We start from the raw sequence: 18,308 nt of genomic DNA on the forward strand, positions 1-18,308 counted from the left end.
CCATCGGAAACACAATTTCGCGCTTTTGGAAAGGAACGACGGGACCTTCGAGCAAAGGAGGCATCGAGTAAAAGAAAAATCAACTACTGGGGGTAAGATAGTATAGAAAAATGAAAGGGACTGCAAATTCCATCGACTCATGAAAAATATCGACTCATTAAGCATCGATTCATGGACTCATACTTTTGGTTAAAAGTCCAAGTTAAATGATTATTTTTTGAAAATCAGAACTGTCATTCTTTATTTTAGAGATTTATATAGTATCTCCAAAAATAAAGTTTTGTTTATTTCGAACAGATTATTTTTTAGGCAATTGTGAACGTTTATAGTTAATTTCCGATACAGTCCTTACAATCGTGATTCAACAATAGTGGCGCCATTTCCCACTTAAATTCAACTTTAATAATTTATATAGAGTAATGCATGTCAATATATGTGCGTTATTTATGCAATTCATACAGCTTCAACAGCATGGTAACTTGGGAATTTACCCTCATCATAAGCTCCTGATGAGTGTTCCGGTATGAAAATGTGATATTATAGCTTGACTTCTTAGACACTATAAATTGGGTTTTTAAATTTTGAAAAATGTATAGATTTTTTGTTTTTATAAGGAAGAGCACCTTTTTCTAAGCCACTATGATTTTTTCAGATTTTTAGGACTTTGTTTTGGTACCTGTGGCCAGGTCAATTTTTTAATAATGCTAACGTATTTTTCATAAAACATAAATAAAGAGAACGTCTAAAAAAAATCGCCAAAAACATTACTTTAATCAATCTGACGCAAAACTATGTCAAGATGATCGAGATAAATCAGGCCAAACATTTCAATAGGTCCTATCTGCATTTGAGAGTCTCTCTTTGTTCACTTTCTCTTTCAATTATTGCAATGTAATGGTACACTTTTCAACTATTTTTGCAGTACAAATCAAAAGACGATTGTTTTGACCATCGTTCAATGCAAGGAGATAATCAAAATACAAATAAACAGCTGAGATATTCACGAAAGAGAGGGAAACCAAAGAGAGCCTCTCTTCTGCAGATTGGACCTTTAGACATGTTTGGCCTGAAATATTCAACTTGCTAGTTATGCTAAAAATATTTAAACTGATTCACTGCAATGCAAGATAGGGACTGTCCAATGTTCATAAACCACGTACACCAAATTTTGACCTTTTCAGACCCCCCCCCCTCCCTCGTAGACTTTCGTCCATACAAAAAAAATGTATGGAGCATACATTTTGGCAAGACAACCCCGCAGAACTCCCCCCTCCCCACCAAGTCCACGTGGTTTATGAACGGCCCCATATTTGAATTTTGATGATTTATGACAATTACTGTCAAAGGCCCCCAAAATCAGCTGATTTTAAACGTCTTCTGATTAGGCCTATTCCCAACATTTAAACTTTTAAGCTGTTTAAAAAGCGATTTTCAACTACAGTCCGGATTCGCTGGTTGGGTTACGACTGCGCCCAATTAGCGAATCGTATTCGTTCGTTGGGGCAACTGACAACTGATCAAAATTCTCTAGTCACACGCAAGTGATTAGAAATACGTCACGGAACACACACATACTTGCGCAAACGTTCTGTTACAGGAGCTGTGATGCGACGGCGGTCAGACGTCAAACTCTTTTTGACATCTATTTTGACAATGACAGTGCTTTTTAGTTGGGTTTTGCCCCAACCAGTGAACATTCAACCATCGAGACAGCCCATCTAACGAGCTCTCAACGAACAAATCGTCACTGTACAACTCAAAGACTTTCCTAGGGTTTCCTTGAAAATAAAAATGAAATTGAAGCACGATTCCAAAATCAGCACGTGATTGTGCATGACGAGTTGTGGCCGTTGATAGTACCTATAGTTCATCACTTTGGTTTTATTTTATAAACTAGTGTTATTGAACTCCAAAAGCGCATTCTACTCCAGTTCCCCCTACCTACACCCTGACCTGAGCAAATAAGAATAAATAATACTCCAGCTCCAGCAGTTTTGCTTCCCCCAAACACACACACGCACACAATCGGCTCCACTACACCCCGAGAGCGGGTGCCCCGTCCTCTCCCGGTTCAACAGAAGTACTTCGGCGGGGCACAACAAAAACACTATTCAACAGCACTCGCGAGTCGCGAATAAACCACCTACCCAACTGCGACCGAACCGTATGCCACCTTGCGAACGACTGACGGGACGGGGATGACGGTCGGTCGACGACGGCAACAAGAGAATCGTAGTCGCGTGCAACTCTTGTTCAGACTCAAACGAAAGCGCGAGCGACCGCGGTACTCTCTGCACGCACACATTCTCGCAAGCCGCTGCATTTCCCTCTTGAGTTGGGTGTTCAATGTGGGTGATTTCCAATTGGATTTGTGGGTGGTGGTGGTTTGGTTGATGCTCAACCCGAAGATTAGATTGATTGTTTTGAATGAAAATCTTTGAAAATTAGGTTTTTCGATTATTTTTTACAAACATGGTATCATGGTTTATGTATCGATAAACGTCTTCTGGCACAAAACCGGAAAGTTTCCCATGTTCTACACATCCAACAGAGGTGTAACAGCTGATCCCGTGCAATCCAGTTGGAATGGAACCGAACAACCACCCTCTTTGGGTGCTGGGGTGGATTTCTTTTCTTTAAACTTCCGACTGGCTGAGACCACTGGTTGGTTATTCTTGCCAAGGGGGTGGGATTTCACAACAATACAATGCGCGTTTTCATACATTCATAAGCAAAATGAACACAGTAATCCCTCCATTTGGAACGCATTTTGTTCAGCGAAAATAAATAATTATGTTTGCATTATGCACTCTTCACGCACACGGCAAACTTTTGCTTGGTGGCTGGTCGAAGCTCTGTCAAAACGAATACGAAATACGAAGAGTGCTGGGTACCCCTTACTCCGTAACGCAACACAAAAAGGTGATCTACCCAAGTTACGGGCTCCGTTAAAGATCGAGCATGTTCGAGCGCCTGACACCTTGGATTGGGATTCCCTACGGTGCCCGAGCAGAAGAAAATAACAAGTGAATATCATATCGAGGTATTTATTCTAAATACTATCATACCTTGGTATGCCCTTCATTAGGTGGGAATAACAGGCAAAATAACAAAACCGAATACCAAAATATTGTATAAATAACACCTAGAAAATAACAAGTCTTGTTATTTCGATAATGAATGCATACCTAAAATTTCAAGAGCTGTATTTGTTGAATAACAAACTAATAACATTTCTTGTTATTTAATGTGTTTTATGTTTGATGACTTCATGATGTAATAGCGAATCTTGTTCTTCGGTTATTTTCACTGCCAAACTAACAAATACTACATCAATACCAAACTCTGCTCAAATACCTCCAACTGTTATTGTGATGTTCTCATAACATTTCGTAGAATAACGCAGCAATGACAATTTTAGGTATTAGAGCACATGTTGCTCTTCGCATGGTATTTGTAAGGTATGCACACTTAAATTAAATCGCCGACCTCAGCAAACGGATTGCCGAGAATCCAACAGCCGAGAATCCGGTAATAACATTTACTGAATCTCGGTAAAACTTTTACCGAGATGTCGTTAAAACTTTTCCGAGATCTCGGTAATCCAACTTTTTACCGAGATCTCGGCAAAGTTTTACCGAGATATCAGCTGTTGGATTCTCGGTAAACCGTTTACCGAGATCAATTTCTGAATTTAAGTGTGTGCCCTTCTGCTCGGGTGGACACAGGGGATCCGCAGTGCTATTCTAAGCCGGCAACTACACGGGCGCCAAACTAAGATATTACATTACTAAGACAGAATTTCTCAAAAGAATAGCATTTATATAGAAGGGAAATTCTCAGATGATATTGTTAGTAACGGGTGGCCACTACATAACGGGAATGGTTTGAGCAGCTGATTAAAACAATACAAGCGTCCATAAACTTTTTTATGCAAAACAATCGTCTATCTGTCTATGAAGTCAGCGTATTTTTTATTTTGTGTCAACTTATTCTGTTCTGCAGAAAACGACATTAAAACAGGAAGCACTACCAAAACGCCTTGGACGGCTCTACTGATTGCTCAAAATTTCCGTAAAAAGTTAATAGTAAACCATTATTAAACTAAAACCTGCCCGGTTTTAAATGAATTCCACATTTCGGCATCCCAAGAAACAGATCTTGGAGGAAATAGCAGAAAAGTAGCTAAACCAATAAGCCGACACACATCTCTCACATCTCCACACATTGGAGAACTTGGCTATACCTAACACCGAGGAAGTCAATCTTGAGTCAAATCCGTCGGTTACCACTCTTGGCCTGGTTTGGGTGCCAGGAACCGATAAATTGAAGTTCAAATTCCAAATTCCAGCACTGAATTGTGCAGAACTTCTGACGAAACGGAAGATTCTCTCTACAATCGCCACTCTTTTCGACCCCACTGGACTGGTTGGAGCTGTGGTCGTTGAAGCAAAAATCTTTATGCAGCGATTGTGGACTCTACAGGACGAAACTGGTCAACGGTTGGATTGGGATCAACCGGTACCGTCGAAGGTGGGCGAGGAATGGTGCCGATTCTACGAACATCTACCACGGCTTCAAGAGATCGAAGTCAACCGATGCGTTATCATCCCGAATGCAGTTACAACAGAGGTTCACTGCTTCTCCGATGCCTCAATGAAGGCTTACGGCGCTTGCCTATATTTGCGAAGTCAGGATGCGTCAGGCAATGTTTTCGTGCGCCTTCTGGCATCCCGTTCAAAAGTGGCACCATTGAAAACACAGTCTCTGCCCAGGTTGGAACTATGTGGAGCATTACTTGGAACTCAACTTTGCCAGAAGGTTCGAGAAGCAAATCCTTTCAACAGGCCGTTTCAAGAAACCATGGCTGGTCTTGAGGGTGACGACCCTTACAACCCCATCTTCACCAGGGTGGAGCTGATGAATCCTTGCCATCTTCCACCGTAATGGAGGTTGGTTGTCGTCTTGTATCACGACTAATTTCCCCACCTTGATTTCTACAGGAGGTTTCCACCGTTTCATTCTACCGTGTAACAATGCTAAGTAGTCCCTTCTCCATCTTTTCCAAAAATGCTGTAGTTTTTGCTGAACAGCATGCCACTGCTTAAGCGGTTCACAGGAACATCAGTGCAGTCCCAATCTGGAAGAGCTTGCAGCGAAGACCCGACAAGAAAATGGGCTGGCGTTAAAGGGGTGAGATCTTCGGGGTCCTCAGTTAACTGGGTCAACGGCCGTGAATTTAAACAACCCTCTATCTGGACAATGAGTGTGTTCATGTCCTCAAAAGTCAGAACATTTTCGCCAAGCACCTTCAACAAATGTTTTTTCGCAGAGCGTACTGCAGCTTCCCACAGGCCGCCGAAATGGGGTCCGCTGGGAGGGTTAAAATGCCATTGAATGTCCTCTGCATTACATTCCTTGGATATTTTCTCGAGGCAGTCCTGACTCCTAAGTAGCTCCCTCAGTTCAACCAGCTGGTTTTTCGCCCCAACAAAATTAGTTCCGTTATCGGAAAAAATGTCGCTTGGCTTTCCTCGGCGCGAAATAAACCGTCGCAGGGCCTGGATGAACCGTTCCGTGGATAAATCTGTCACCAATTCCATATGGATGGCCTTGGTGCAGAAACACACAAATAGGGCCACGTATGCTTTAACAGCTGCTCGCCTTGGGCTGGGTCTCACATACACGGGTCCAAAATAATCCACTCCTACACGAGAGAACGGTCTCGAAGCTGTTACTCTCGACTGCGGCAAATCTCCCATGAATTGTTGAACGGTCGATGGTTTCGATCGGTAGCATCTAAGGCAATTGTGGACCAACTGACGTGCAAGACTTCTCCCTCCCAACGGCCAGTATTTAAGCCTCACAGTAGCCAACAGCAGTTGTGGTCCAGCATGCAACAATCTTTCATGATAGGATTGAAGAAGTTTCCGGGTAAAGATGTGACGGGCAGGCAGAATTGGTGGGTGCTTCTTATCCTCCGGCTCCTGGGACTGGCTAAGCCTTCCTCCGATTCGCAAAAGTCCATCCTCCTTGGAAATATAGGGATGGAACCACCTTAACGGTGATTTCGATGACACAGATAAGCCCTTGGATAACGCCTTCCACTCTTCCGGGAACGACTCCATTTGAACTCGGCGAATGAGAACTTGTTCGGCCCTTTTCTTCTCGGTGATAGTTAGAAATTCCGTTTTCGTCCTCTGGTCTCGAGGCAACTTGAGTAGGTCCATCAGTCTCAACCAGAAAGCAGTTCGACGGATCAGATCATCGTACGTATCGAACAAGGAAATAAACCATTGGTTGAACTCGTCGCAGGTTGTCACGGTTGTTGCTGTAGCACATCGTCGTCGTTCCTCTTCTCCTTCCTCGTTGGGTTCTACTCCTCGTACTGGCCATTGTTCTTGGGGAATTTGTAGCCAGTAAGGTCCCGACCACCACAGGTCGTAATTGATAATGTTTGCAGCATTCACGCCGCGGGATATCAGATCCGCTGGGTTTTCCGTTCCCTTCACGTGTCTCCAATGGCATCCATCTGACAGACCTTGGATTTTGGACACTCTATTGGCGACAAATGTAGTCCACGTCGCCGGAGTTGCGGCAATCCAACGCAGTACACATGTGGAGTCTGTCCAAAAGTAAACTCCTCCGTTGAAACGAATTGCTTCTCGAACCTTCTGGCAAAGTTGAGTTCCAAGTAATGCTCCACATAGTTCCAACCTGGGCAGAGACTGTGTTTTCAATGGTGCCACTTTTGAACGGGATGCCAGAAGGCGCACGAAAACATTGCCTGACGCATCCTGACTTCGCAAATATAGGCAAGCGCCGTAAGCCTTCATTGAGGCATCGGAGAAGCAGTGAACCTCTGTTGTAACTGCATTCGGGATGATAACGCATCGGTTGACTTCGATCTCTTGAAGCCGTGGTAGATGTTCGTAGAATCGGCACCATTCCTCGCCCACCTTCGACGGTACCGGTTGATCCCAATCCAACCGTTGACCAGTTTCGTCCTGTAGAGTCCACAATCGCTGCATAAAGATTTTTGCTTCAACGACCACAGCTCCAACCAGTCCAGTGGGGTCGAAAAGAGTGGCGATTGTAGAGAGAATCTTCCGTTTCGTCAGAAGTTCTGCACAATTCAGTGCTGGAATTTGGAATTTGAACTTCAATTTATCGATTCCTGGCACCCAAACCAGGCCAAGAGTGGTAACCGACGGATTTGACTCAAGATTGACTTCCTCGGTGTTAGGTATAGCCAAGTTCTCCAATGAGACTCCATCCAAAACCTTAGGACAGTTGGACGCCCATTTCCGCAGATGAAAGCCCCCCGCCTCCGTCAATCCTTGGAGCTCAGTGCGTAGATTGACTGCCTCCTCGACGTTATCTGCTCCGGTAATTACGTCATCCATGTAGGTGTCCTCCTTGATAGCAACGGCAGCCGATGGGAAGCGATGACCTTCGTCGGTGGCAAGTTGGTGTAGAGTCCTCGTAGCCAGGAATGGAGCAGGTTTAGTTCCGTACGTTACCGTAGCTAGTTCGTACGTTTTGACGTTTTCCACGGGTGAAGAACGCCAGAGGATGCACTGAAGATGCCGATCTTCAGGCCGCGTCCAGATTTGACGGAACATTTTCTCCACGTCCGCCACAACCATGATTTGCCTTGTCCGCCCACGCATGATAATCGCTCGTAAGTCTTCCTGGATGACTGGACCAGCGTAGAGAGTGTCGTTGAGCGATATGCCACTTGATGTCCTACACGACGCGTCGAACACGACCCGAACCTTGGTTGTCGTGGACGCTTCCTTCACCACGGGATGGTGCGGTAGGTAGCAACGCTTGATATCGTCGCCTGGTATCTCCTGAACCTCCTTCATGTGCTGCAACTGTAGGTATTCGTCCATGAACGCTACATATTGTTGACGTAACTTGGAATCCTTATCCAACCTGCGCTCCGTACTGTAGAACCGACGCAGAGCGATATCCCTCGACGTACCTAGTCGCTGTAGTTTGACATCGTCCTTGGGGAGACCAACGATGTATCTACCATCTTCGGCTCTTTGAACGGACTGCTGATATTGCTCCTCGCAGATGCGTTCTTCAGGGGAAGGTTTGATTTGATCTGCGACCTCCTCGCATTCCCAAAACCGTGTGAGTAAATCCTCCAGGCGATCCTTTACCGATAGATTGCAGTTGACCTGGGTTACCGCCTTCGGCATTGCCATGGTACCGCATACCACCCAACCAAACACCGAATCGATCAACGTGGGCAGGTTATCTCCGAGCGAAATTTTGTGATCGATGTCAAACAAACTGAAGAAGAGTTCAATGCCGAGGATCATATCCACTCCAGATGATTTGAAGAAACCAGGATCTGCTAGCTGTATGCCTTCCGGAATCGTCAGTTCCCGAGTATCCACCGTGGAAGCTGGAAGGTTAACCGTTACCTTCGGCAAAACCAGAAAATTCACCAACCGAGCGAATGATGAAAGCCTTGATCGAACCTTGATCTGAACCTGATGTTTCACCGCCGATGATGTCTGACCGATTCCTTGGACCTTGACGTCAGCCCTTGACCGAACTACCTTTAGAAGCTGACAGAGCCTTTCCGAAACGAAGTTGCATTCGGATCCAGAATCCAGAAGAGTGCGTGCTCCATATTGGTTGCCTTCGTTGTCCTCGACGACTATTACTGCTGTAGCGAGAAACACTTGTGACGATGTTCCTGCAGCGTTGCACACCGATACTTCCGAGGTCGCCACGTTCGCTACAGTATCCGTTGAACCAGATGTGGATTCCGCATTATCCGAAGGTGACGATGAAGCGCTGTTCCCGACCGTGGAGACCGTGTCCGAACCTTGCTTAAAGCAGACAAGTGTATGATGTCGCCCCTTGCATGTACGGCAAGAGTATTTTGACCGACAGTCCTTCCCTTGATGTCCGGATCTGAAGCAGTTTCGGCATAGAGAGTGCTTCCGTAATACACCCTCTCGATCCCTAACAGACAATCCGCGGAATACTGGACACGAATACAAGAAGTGATCTTCCGAACAACATACGCAGTTGGTGGACGGTTGCGACGAAACCCGAGCAGAATTGAAACTCGCCTTTACCAGGGCCCTTTGCCTCGGAGCACTCGTTTGTAGAACCTTACTATCCGATGATCTCGATGGTATCGATGCTAACACTTGTATGCGACGTTGCAAGAATTCAACCAACTCCTTAATCGTATCCTTATCCTTGGTTGAAGACTGTTCCTCCCACGACCGACGAGTGACTGGATCCAAACGGCTAGACAGCATGTTGACCAAAAGCAGATCCTTGTATTCCGCCACCTCAACAATCTGGTCTAGAATCCGTACACTCCTCTCAAAACCTTCCACTAACGCTTGCAGTTCGGTAACCGATTCCTTGACGAGGTGAGGCAAACCAAAAAGGGACTGGATTTGCCTTTTCCTAAGTTGCTTGCTGTTATCATAGCGTTTGGTAATCATGCTCCATGCAACGTTGTAATTAGCTGCAGTAATTGCCAGAGGGTCGATCAATCCCTTGGGTTCTCCCAACAAACATCCCTTCAAATAATGCAATTTCTCGACGTCAGGCAAATCCGTCCGAGAATGAATGAGCGAAGTGAATAAATCGCGAAAACTGATCCATTCATCTATATCCCCCTTAAACGACTGTAATCTGATTTGAGGTAATCTTACATGCTCCGTTATGTTCATTGTGGAGCTGTCATGAACACTAGTTGACCGATCACTAGCTGCTTGCTGGATTTGTTCCAGTTTTTCTAACAAAAATGCCTTAACAGTGTAGTACTGACTACTGAATTGTTGCCTTTCCTTAGCATATTTGTCCTCGTCTGCGACATAATCCTCATGAGAAATAATCTCTACCAAAGTATCGCTAAACATATTCCACAGCTCATCTACCTTGCCTAATCTAACCTGAATCTGAATTGCCCTTGTATCATCCTTAAATTTCGATACGAAGAGCTGAATATCATTAAACATCAGCAGGATCTCCTTGAGCTTGAACTGCAATGCTCGAACGCTCGGTGACTTCCCTGCTCCAAGCATGATGGATGTCGATTCTCACACGGTCCAGGTAAATATCGGAAAAAGATTCAGGTGTAGTAGCAAAATGAATGTCTAGCTTCGGCTAGACATATACAAGTAGGACTGACCTGACGGAACAGTCACTTCGACTGAAAGTATCGAAATGCTGATGAAAATCCAAGTTTAAATCCAATCGAGACCCAAAGCGCGCATTTGCTGTCCAACCAATCGATCGAGAGTCGCATCCACGGTGACGACTCGCGCAGCAGTGATCAAAGAGTGCAAAATAGGCAATGTAGTATCCAAAATAAACCTAGCTTCGGCAGGCCATATACTGTAGCATTTACCTTCACAAAAGCTACGCTGCGTTGATGGCCCTCTCCCGAAGTGTGGTAATGGTAGGTCGATTCGATTCCAAAACAATCTCGTTCAAGCAAGCATGTGTGGGCAGGGATTGGCGGCATGCACCGTGCGGTGCGAAAAAAGCGTGTGTTTCACACAATCGCAAGTGCTCGTCTCCCGTTTTGCTGAGAGACAAGAGACGTATGAGTGAGAGCTTTCGTAATTGTGCGAGAGACAATCGCAGCACTAGCTCTACGGCGTAGGGAGTAATGCGCGGTGCTTGGGACTGTGCTTGTCTCCAAACAGAAAAAATCAATTAATAAATTAATTGAAGAGTTTGTGTTTTCGGCAAAGTTGTTAAGCTTGTCAAGGGCTGACAAGTGATGGGTCGTTTGATTCGAAATTTTTCCAATCATGCGTAGTATCAAGCCAAGTGCAAAGCACGGAGACAAGCACCGAGAGAGTGCATACGACAGTGCGTGAGAGACAGGAGAGCTCCAGCGCGCGGCAAAGTAAGCGAGCAACACACAACCGAATGCGCGTACTCGTCTCCTTCTAGTTTGTTGTGCTGTCTCGTAGCAGAGTGTGCGGCACGCAAAGAGTTTTGAGTCGCACCCTATCCCTGTGTGTGGGGAAAACGCTCATGTAGTATCAAAAAAGGTCGGCCTCGGCTGGCCATATACTGCAGTAACTAACCTTGCAGGAAAGTTGCCTGCGAAAATAGCAGAATAGGTAGCAAGTCCCGATCCAGATGTAAACAAGCTCTTTGTTCCCCGAGCTCATACAACGTACGTGTGGTCAACAACAGTCCCGGTCGAAGAGGGTTATATAATTACAATGTGTATTGTCTGCAATGTCCAGGCTGGCTGAACACATACTATTGTTCACTAACCTGACAGACCATTTGTGTTGGCCTCCTCTTCGAACGATGGGTTGTGCTAGCCTTCCGTATTCCACTCGTGCCGATCCCAATAGCAAGCGATGGTGCGATAGTGTGACGATACCGTTCCGATGTAGACGTATGTCGGAGAGCCTCTCTCGATGACTACGTTGATATGATGACGTCGTGCCAAACGCACGTGCTCGATGACCCAATGAAGTTGATTGCGTGTTGACCGATTGTATGGTGTTTCCTCGATGACTAATCGTTACGTAAGGGAATTCCCGATGACGTAATCCGTGTTGACTCCAGTGGTTCCCAACGAATGCGAATGCGAAGATCGAAGTTTGGTGTTAGTACTTGGGTGGATTGCTCCGGCTGGACATATACATAGTACATTCATGCATTTACCTTAGAGAAAATGACTGCTTACAGGTCCAGCGGTAGTCCGAAATCCAATAGTCCCAAAGATGTCTTCAAAGAGGTCGACAATGAAGATTCCAAATCCGTATGCGTGTGTGTTTCCAGAGTAGAAGTCCAATCCAATTCCCGGTGCTTGTACGTCGTTGCCGTCGGATGCCGTGATACCGAAAGAAGTAGTGTTAGAAGTAGTCCAAGGTGTCCAGCTTCGGCAGGACATATATAGTAGCTATACTGACCTACACAGTAGCCAACGATGCTGATGTCCAAGCCAAGTGTCACATCCAAGATGGTGACGTCGTCCAATGTTCCTTAGGGATGATGGCGTAATCCTTTGTATCCGACGACAATGGGTGATTGAGGTGACGATTTGGCGGTTGCAAATGGCGTTCCCGCGAATGGCGTTTTGGCGGTTGTGAGCGCAATTGTGGGTCCCAAAAGTCCTACCGGAGGTCCCTCATCCGGCTCGAAGGACCAAATGTCGGGGTGTATGCGGGCCTACCAACCGTAAATCCAATCCAGACGGTGTATCCAACCGTCGTTTCTGAGCGATGATATGGGTTCCTTGTGGACTGTATTGTGTGAGTACACAGTCCCGACACTGGTGAATTTCTTCCACAATAGCGATTCCTTATTTCACACCATTCGTTACAAAACACACGCGACGTACAATAACTACTCTTTATTTAAGGAAACAACACGATAACTATTCACATTTATTAGTCTTAAACTCTAACATCACTTTACTTAAACTAACACGTTAAAACTTAGAACTATACATCGACTTTGGATGCGACCGCGCGATCGGGCTACGTAACGATAACTAACTTGACCTACGCTATATCTCTCCTCAGCCTACCTATCACTCGATCCCGAATCCAACTCCGACACCCGAATGGCCCTCACTGACGTCATCGATCCGATCAAACCAGGTAGCAATACAATGAGGTACAGATACAGGTGGTGCAGATAAACATTGCAAACCACTGGTTGTCTCTTTTGTTCTTCCGCTGATCAAATGCAACTCAATTAGTGACGTCACTAATTGAGTTGCATTTGATCAGCGGTTGAACAAAAGAGACAACTAGTGGTTTGCAATGTTTATCTGCGCCACCTGTATCTGTACCTCATTGGTAGCAATATCCATCTACAGCTCATCTTCTCTCGATGGCATGTATATCGGAGCAGAGCGGGTCATAGGCGTAGCAAGGCATGGTACTAGTCGTAGACAAATAAGCATGAAATCATTTCATATAATAAAATCTGCTTTTGTGACATGGGCTGGATAAATCAATACAATGCCGTGTAAAACAACAAATATTTACAACTTTTCATTATAACGGGCCAAAATATTCTTGACTCCCTTTGGCATAGAGTATCTTTGTGCCTGTTACACGATAGGCCAAGCTGAGAAGCAGGCTTATCTCAGTTGGGGCGTTAATAAAAAAATTAAGAAATGCTGTAACTTATATTTGAATTTTCGTAATTTCAGCTTTTTCAATTTTCAGCCTTTCGTAATTAGTTTCTTAATTTCAGCCTTTCGTATTCAGCCTTTTGAAATTCAGCTTTATGTTACCATCCCCCTTCTTCGGCCTATGCTTCAGCTGCAGCCTATGCTTCGGCTGCAGCTTATTATTGAAAAGTTGTTGGTTTTGATATACCGTCAGTCGGGGTGACATTGGGCCTGGGGGGTAACTTTGGGCCAAAAATCAAGAAAGATGTTTCGCTCAAAATACTAACATTTATCAAAGTGATTATCAAAAAGTGGATAGTATATGGTAAATATAACTTGCGTTGACCAGCCAATGTAGAAAAAAGTCACAATTTGTTGATTTTCCATTAATAAAACGTGATGTGAGTATCTTGGTTAGGCGTACTGTACAAAATCGTTGTTTTAAAATGTCCAGTACAAAACAGCTGAACACCGGACATGTAATGAATTGCTGTTTTTTAGGAATATTGAGTAGTTGTTTTGAAAAGTAATATGAGTTTTCTTGGTTTTGTATGCTATTTGCATGAAAAACTTATTTATTTGAGCTGTAGTACAAATAATTCATTTTGGGGTGACTTTGGGCCATATAAAAGCAATGCAGTCAGTACGAGAACCCTACAAATGTGAATTAAAACTACTGAGAGTATTCACATTATTTTATGCTTAAAACGGTCTTTGTTTTAAAAATAAATGTGAGATTCATGCAAAATTAAAAATGCACACAGATCAGTTTCTAGGTAGATGATAAGGAAATATTACTTTCGTCTTTGAGCTAGCATTGAGGAAGTTATATCTAGGGGATAGCGGATGTATTGTACTAGATCATTGATCGATTACAATGACCATGGTCAAACTTTCACGTTTGTTTTTCTGTGAGGTAATGTTAAAGTGATTAGACACTGAAATGTTGTGCGCAAGCATCTATATATTCACTAGTTTTGATTTGCAAGCAATAATTTCTCACATTGAACTATTTAGATTGAATTTTAGTGTTTGGCCCAATGTCACCCCCTAGAAGGGGTGAAATTGGGCCAATTTTAATTAGGCTATGTTATTGTCAAAATTAAAGTTGAAGCATTTATACTTTCAACAATCCTAAACAATATAAAAATAAACGTGTCTACCGAATTCAACATTGATTTACAGCTAAAATATTGTTGTAACGACCTACGAAGCGATGGCCTATGCAATTTTGGCCCAATGACACCCCCACTGACGGTATACCCAAAACAGAAAAATAAAATTCTTTCTTATTTCTTTCTTATTTCTTGAGGTACCCTACTCACGTTTTGAAGAGCACCAATCTTGAAAATTCGTAAACAAATGCGCTCGATTTAGAAAAGCTGCCTCTTTTTTCAAGTGAGCAAAGCCAGGATAAACAAGTGCGGCTTGAGTTAATGCTTCGTTTGACAGATTTGTGCCTCTAAAGTTTGTATGTAAAATTGCAATAGGATTTATTGATGTTTAACCTTTAAGTATGGGTTCTTAAGAATGCTGTGTCAAATTTTCATATAGATCCAAGCAGTAAAAGCAAAGATATATCGTTTTGCGCCTCGCTTCCGTATGGGCGCGTAGTGTACACTTGAAACTTTAGACGCGATTATCTCGGAATGATATTTTTCCAAAAACGTCGTTCAAAGACACGACACATAAATAGCGAACACTAAAAAAAATGATTGAAATCGGTTGAGAACTGTTTCCGCAATCGTAGTCACCGCATCGACGTTTTTGGAAAAACATAATTCCGAGATAATCGCGTTTAAAGTTTCGAGTTTACAGTACGCGCCCATAAGGAAGCGAGGCGCAAAACGATATATCTTTGCTTTTACTGCTTGGATCTATATGAAAATTTGACACAGCATTCTTAAGAACCCATACTTAAAGGTTAAACATCAATAAATCCTATTGCAATTTTACATACAAACTTTAGAGGCACAAATCTGTCAAACGAAGCATTAAATCAAGCCGCACTTGTTTATCCTGGCTTTGCTCACTTGAAAAAAGAGGCAGCTTTTCTAAATCGAGCGCATTTGTTTACGAATTTTCAAGATTGGTGCTCTTCAAAACGTGAGTAGGGTACCAAGTCGACCATTTGTGGCAGCCATATTTGTATTCTCTGATGTTTCTCTTTAAGATAAAAGAATCAAAAAAATCGATTTTGTGCTCGACCTCAACATATATAACCCCTTTAAAACTCATATTTTGCGTAACTTTGGAAAAATGTCATGTTCTACACATCAATTCAAAAATCAATTTAAAAAAAAATCCATAAAAAAGAATTAAAATTGGTTGCAGATTGAAAAAAAAAGTTGTGGCACTTAAAATTAAAGTAAGGTACCCCGGGGCAAGTGGGACCTAAAAAAATGCTAGTTTGGTTTTGTCAAGCCAAAAAATTCTAAACATAATAATTTTATAATTCCAATGGTTCTGAAAGACATTGTTGGTATATTTCTTCTTATTAACGGGCATTGAAACTGTTTCAAATTTTTTAAATTCTGTATATTATGCACATGACGAAAAGTGGATCAGATCTTCATTTATACCGTATCACGGGGCAAGTAGGACCTATTCGGATTTTTTGTAATAATGGCTTAATATAGTTGCTGCATATATGTAAGGTAGTATAAATTATAAATATCTTATGCGAATAACTATGTTTAGCGATTTATGTAGGAAAAGTTTTGTGGTATCGTGCATAAATTACTTAACACATATAATAACGACCCGCATAGTTGTGAACAAAAAGCGTACTATCTCACATGTTGTCCAAAACCACTTGCGACTATTCCTGAACAATACGACATGATACCCATCATCACTTCAAATGGCATTGTTAGCATATTGTAGTATACCACTTGGTAAATTGTAATGGGCTATTTAACAATATGATGAATAGGCGGTTAAGTTAGGTTACAATAAAAAATCAGCATTTTTCTCGAACAAAATTTTCGCAAAACAATATGCTAAATTGTGTACATATAATTCATTTTCCGCTAAAATAAAAGCAAACAACGCATGCAGTAGTGTTGGTTTATTGTGCGTTATGGTATTTTTACCCTATATTGTATTGCTCTTTTATGTTTCTATCAAGAGTGAAGAAATGATCAATGAATTCAATAAGAAACAATAAAACAAGTACTTACGTACAAAAAAGTATCATTTTAATTAAAACAAGTGAACCATCGGGTTGGAAACTATAGTCGACCTGAGCTTGTAAAAACTAAAATGAAATTTTTTGTGTAATTACCTGTTTTATTGTTTTTTGAGGGAAAAAAATAATCAATCCACTTGAAAAATATTATTATTGATTATCAGACGCAACAAGTACATATTCAATATCCATTATGAATTAAAAATATTCAATAATTTTTTCCCGGAAACTTCCTTTCTTTCGGTAGGCAAGATTACATGAATCTTCCACGCAGCCTGGGTTATTGGCACATCCTTTCCCGTGTCGTCGTCATGGTCCAATCGTTGCTATTCGAACAATCGGCACCGGGCTAGACCGGTTCGCTTCCGAGTCCGAGAACCGATGGCAGACATCAAAGTGATTCAGCAACATCTCCTCGGTGCTGATTTTTTCGTGGTGCTCACTTCTCTACTGAGGGCTGAAGATTTAGTTCTGGTTGGTTTCCGAAGCCAGAAATTGTTCCCGAATCGACCGTTCCGTTTGGATCTTCTTCGGGGAGATGATCAAAAACTGAAATTCAAGAGAATCCTTAGGTCATCATCCGGGAAGATATATTTATCACTTACCTTCTTCAAAATAGGCAGCAGCGATGGATTTCGATTCATTTTCTAGCTGCTGCTTGCTCCTGTCGATGGTCGTCTCGCCGTATCGTGGTTCGCCGGAACAGAGGACGGAACAACGAGATAGCCACACATTTCGTGGATTAACAACGCACAAAGTGCACAAAAGCATCACGGACCACCACAAACACCGAACCCGTTACATTTTTTGTTACAGCTTTTTGCAGGCAGGCCGCTAAGACGGCAAACACTCTCTAAAAAATTGACCAACTTGGTTGCAAAAAGTTATCACAAAGTCTTAAAAAAAGTTTGACGCACCTCGAACAAAATTGAGAAATAACGCAAATTCATGATTTAGATTAAATTGTTTAATTAGTATTATACAGTTAAGTAACAAAAAAAAAAAAAAAAACAAAATAATTTGCGATCATTTTGTGACACTTGCACAAACTGACTGGTTCACTTTTTCAAGCGTGTATGATAAATAATAATGGCTGCAACATTATCCCAATTTGTTAAGGTTGAAGGATTCGTCATTCACCAAATCGTCATCATTGAATATTCGAAAGCAGTTTTCTCGTTCAAAGATGAAATTTCTGCAATGAAAATGTATTCACTGTATTGCGGGTGCAGAATGGAGTACAATGAATACATTTTCAATGCAATCATTCAAGTTTTGAGTGAGAAAACTACTTTCGAATTTCTGATGACGCCGATTTTGTCAATGACGAATCCTTCAACCTTAAAAGATAGTAACTTATAGTAAATTGCGTGTTGCTCAAATGTAAGCATGCACTATTTGAGAAAAGGTGCTCGTATATTGCAACGATTTCTCGCGATTTGCTATACGTTATAATTCGACAAAATCTGGACACAAACACATGTTGTCACAAATTGGTATGCATGAGTCAAATCATATTTTGTAGTAGACATTTTCAGGCCTCTTATTGTTCAAAAAAACAGCAAGTGCTTGTGTTATATTAACACTACCAGATGGAGAAAACTTATTTTTTGAAGTATTTGACAAAGTGTATTTGTCTACAGGCTTGTCCACACTGAGCGCATGAAAATTCTGCTCTTGGGTTTTACACTATCAAGCACATTATAAATTAGAAATTGTAACGTTTTGACGTTTTTATTCTGTTTAAGTAAAATAAAGTTTGAATTCAGTTTGATAAATTTGGATAAATCTTTTTTTTATTATTTAAAATTTCTATTTCAAAGTTCGTTTCTTTAAATTATTACTATTTTAGTTAATTTGTAGCTTTTGACGTTTTTATCTTTTTTAAGTAAAATCTCGTTAATTAGATTCGTTGAATTTGGCTTGGAGTTTGAACCGTTTCCTATAATAGAGATTATCCGTTTCATGTAA

General features: G+C 42.2%; 2 protein-coding genes and 1 long non-coding RNA gene across 3 annotated transcripts in view; all 3 read right to left on the bottom strand.

The window, feature by feature from the left end:
• Nucleotides 1-2,177, bottom strand: part of LOC109402722 (inositol 1,4,5-trisphosphate receptor) — a 198,128-nt gene extending 195,951 nt beyond the window's left edge. Inside the window, exon 1 of the mRNA XM_062853144.1 lies at nt 2,148-2,177. The gene's annotated coding sequence lies outside the window, so the exon portion shown is untranslated. The remainder of the gene's footprint in view (nt 1-2,147) is intronic.
• The window catches only part of LOC134286812 (uncharacterized), an 84,763-nt gene extending 74,690 nt beyond the window's left edge, over nt 1-10,073 (bottom strand). The window contains exons 1-2 of the mRNA XM_062848488.1: nt 9,054-10,073; nt 5,414-8,855 (exon numbers count right to left, since the gene is read on the bottom strand). Of these exons, the coding sequence (XP_062704472.1) occupies nt 5,414-8,855; nt 9,054-10,073 (4,462 nt within the window). The remainder of the gene's footprint in view (nt 1-5,413; nt 8,856-9,053) is intronic.
• Nucleotides 10,074-16,202: 6,129 nt separating this feature from the next.
• LOC109428546 (uncharacterized) lies at nt 16,203-17,164 on the bottom strand. Its single transcript, XR_002134500.3, has 2 exons — nt 16,943-17,164; nt 16,203-16,886 (listed from the first exon to the last, which is right to left on the bottom strand). It is a non-coding gene; the product is annotated as an uncharacterized LOC109428546 (long non-coding RNA).
• Between the last annotated feature and the right edge of the window lie 1,144 nt (nt 17,165-18,308).

Source organism: Aedes albopictus, chromosome 2 (assembly GCF_035046485.1).
Source record: "Aedes albopictus strain Foshan chromosome 2, AalbF5, whole genome shotgun sequence".
Classification (NCBI taxonomy): Eukaryota; Metazoa; Arthropoda; class Insecta; order Diptera; family Culicidae; genus Aedes; species Aedes albopictus.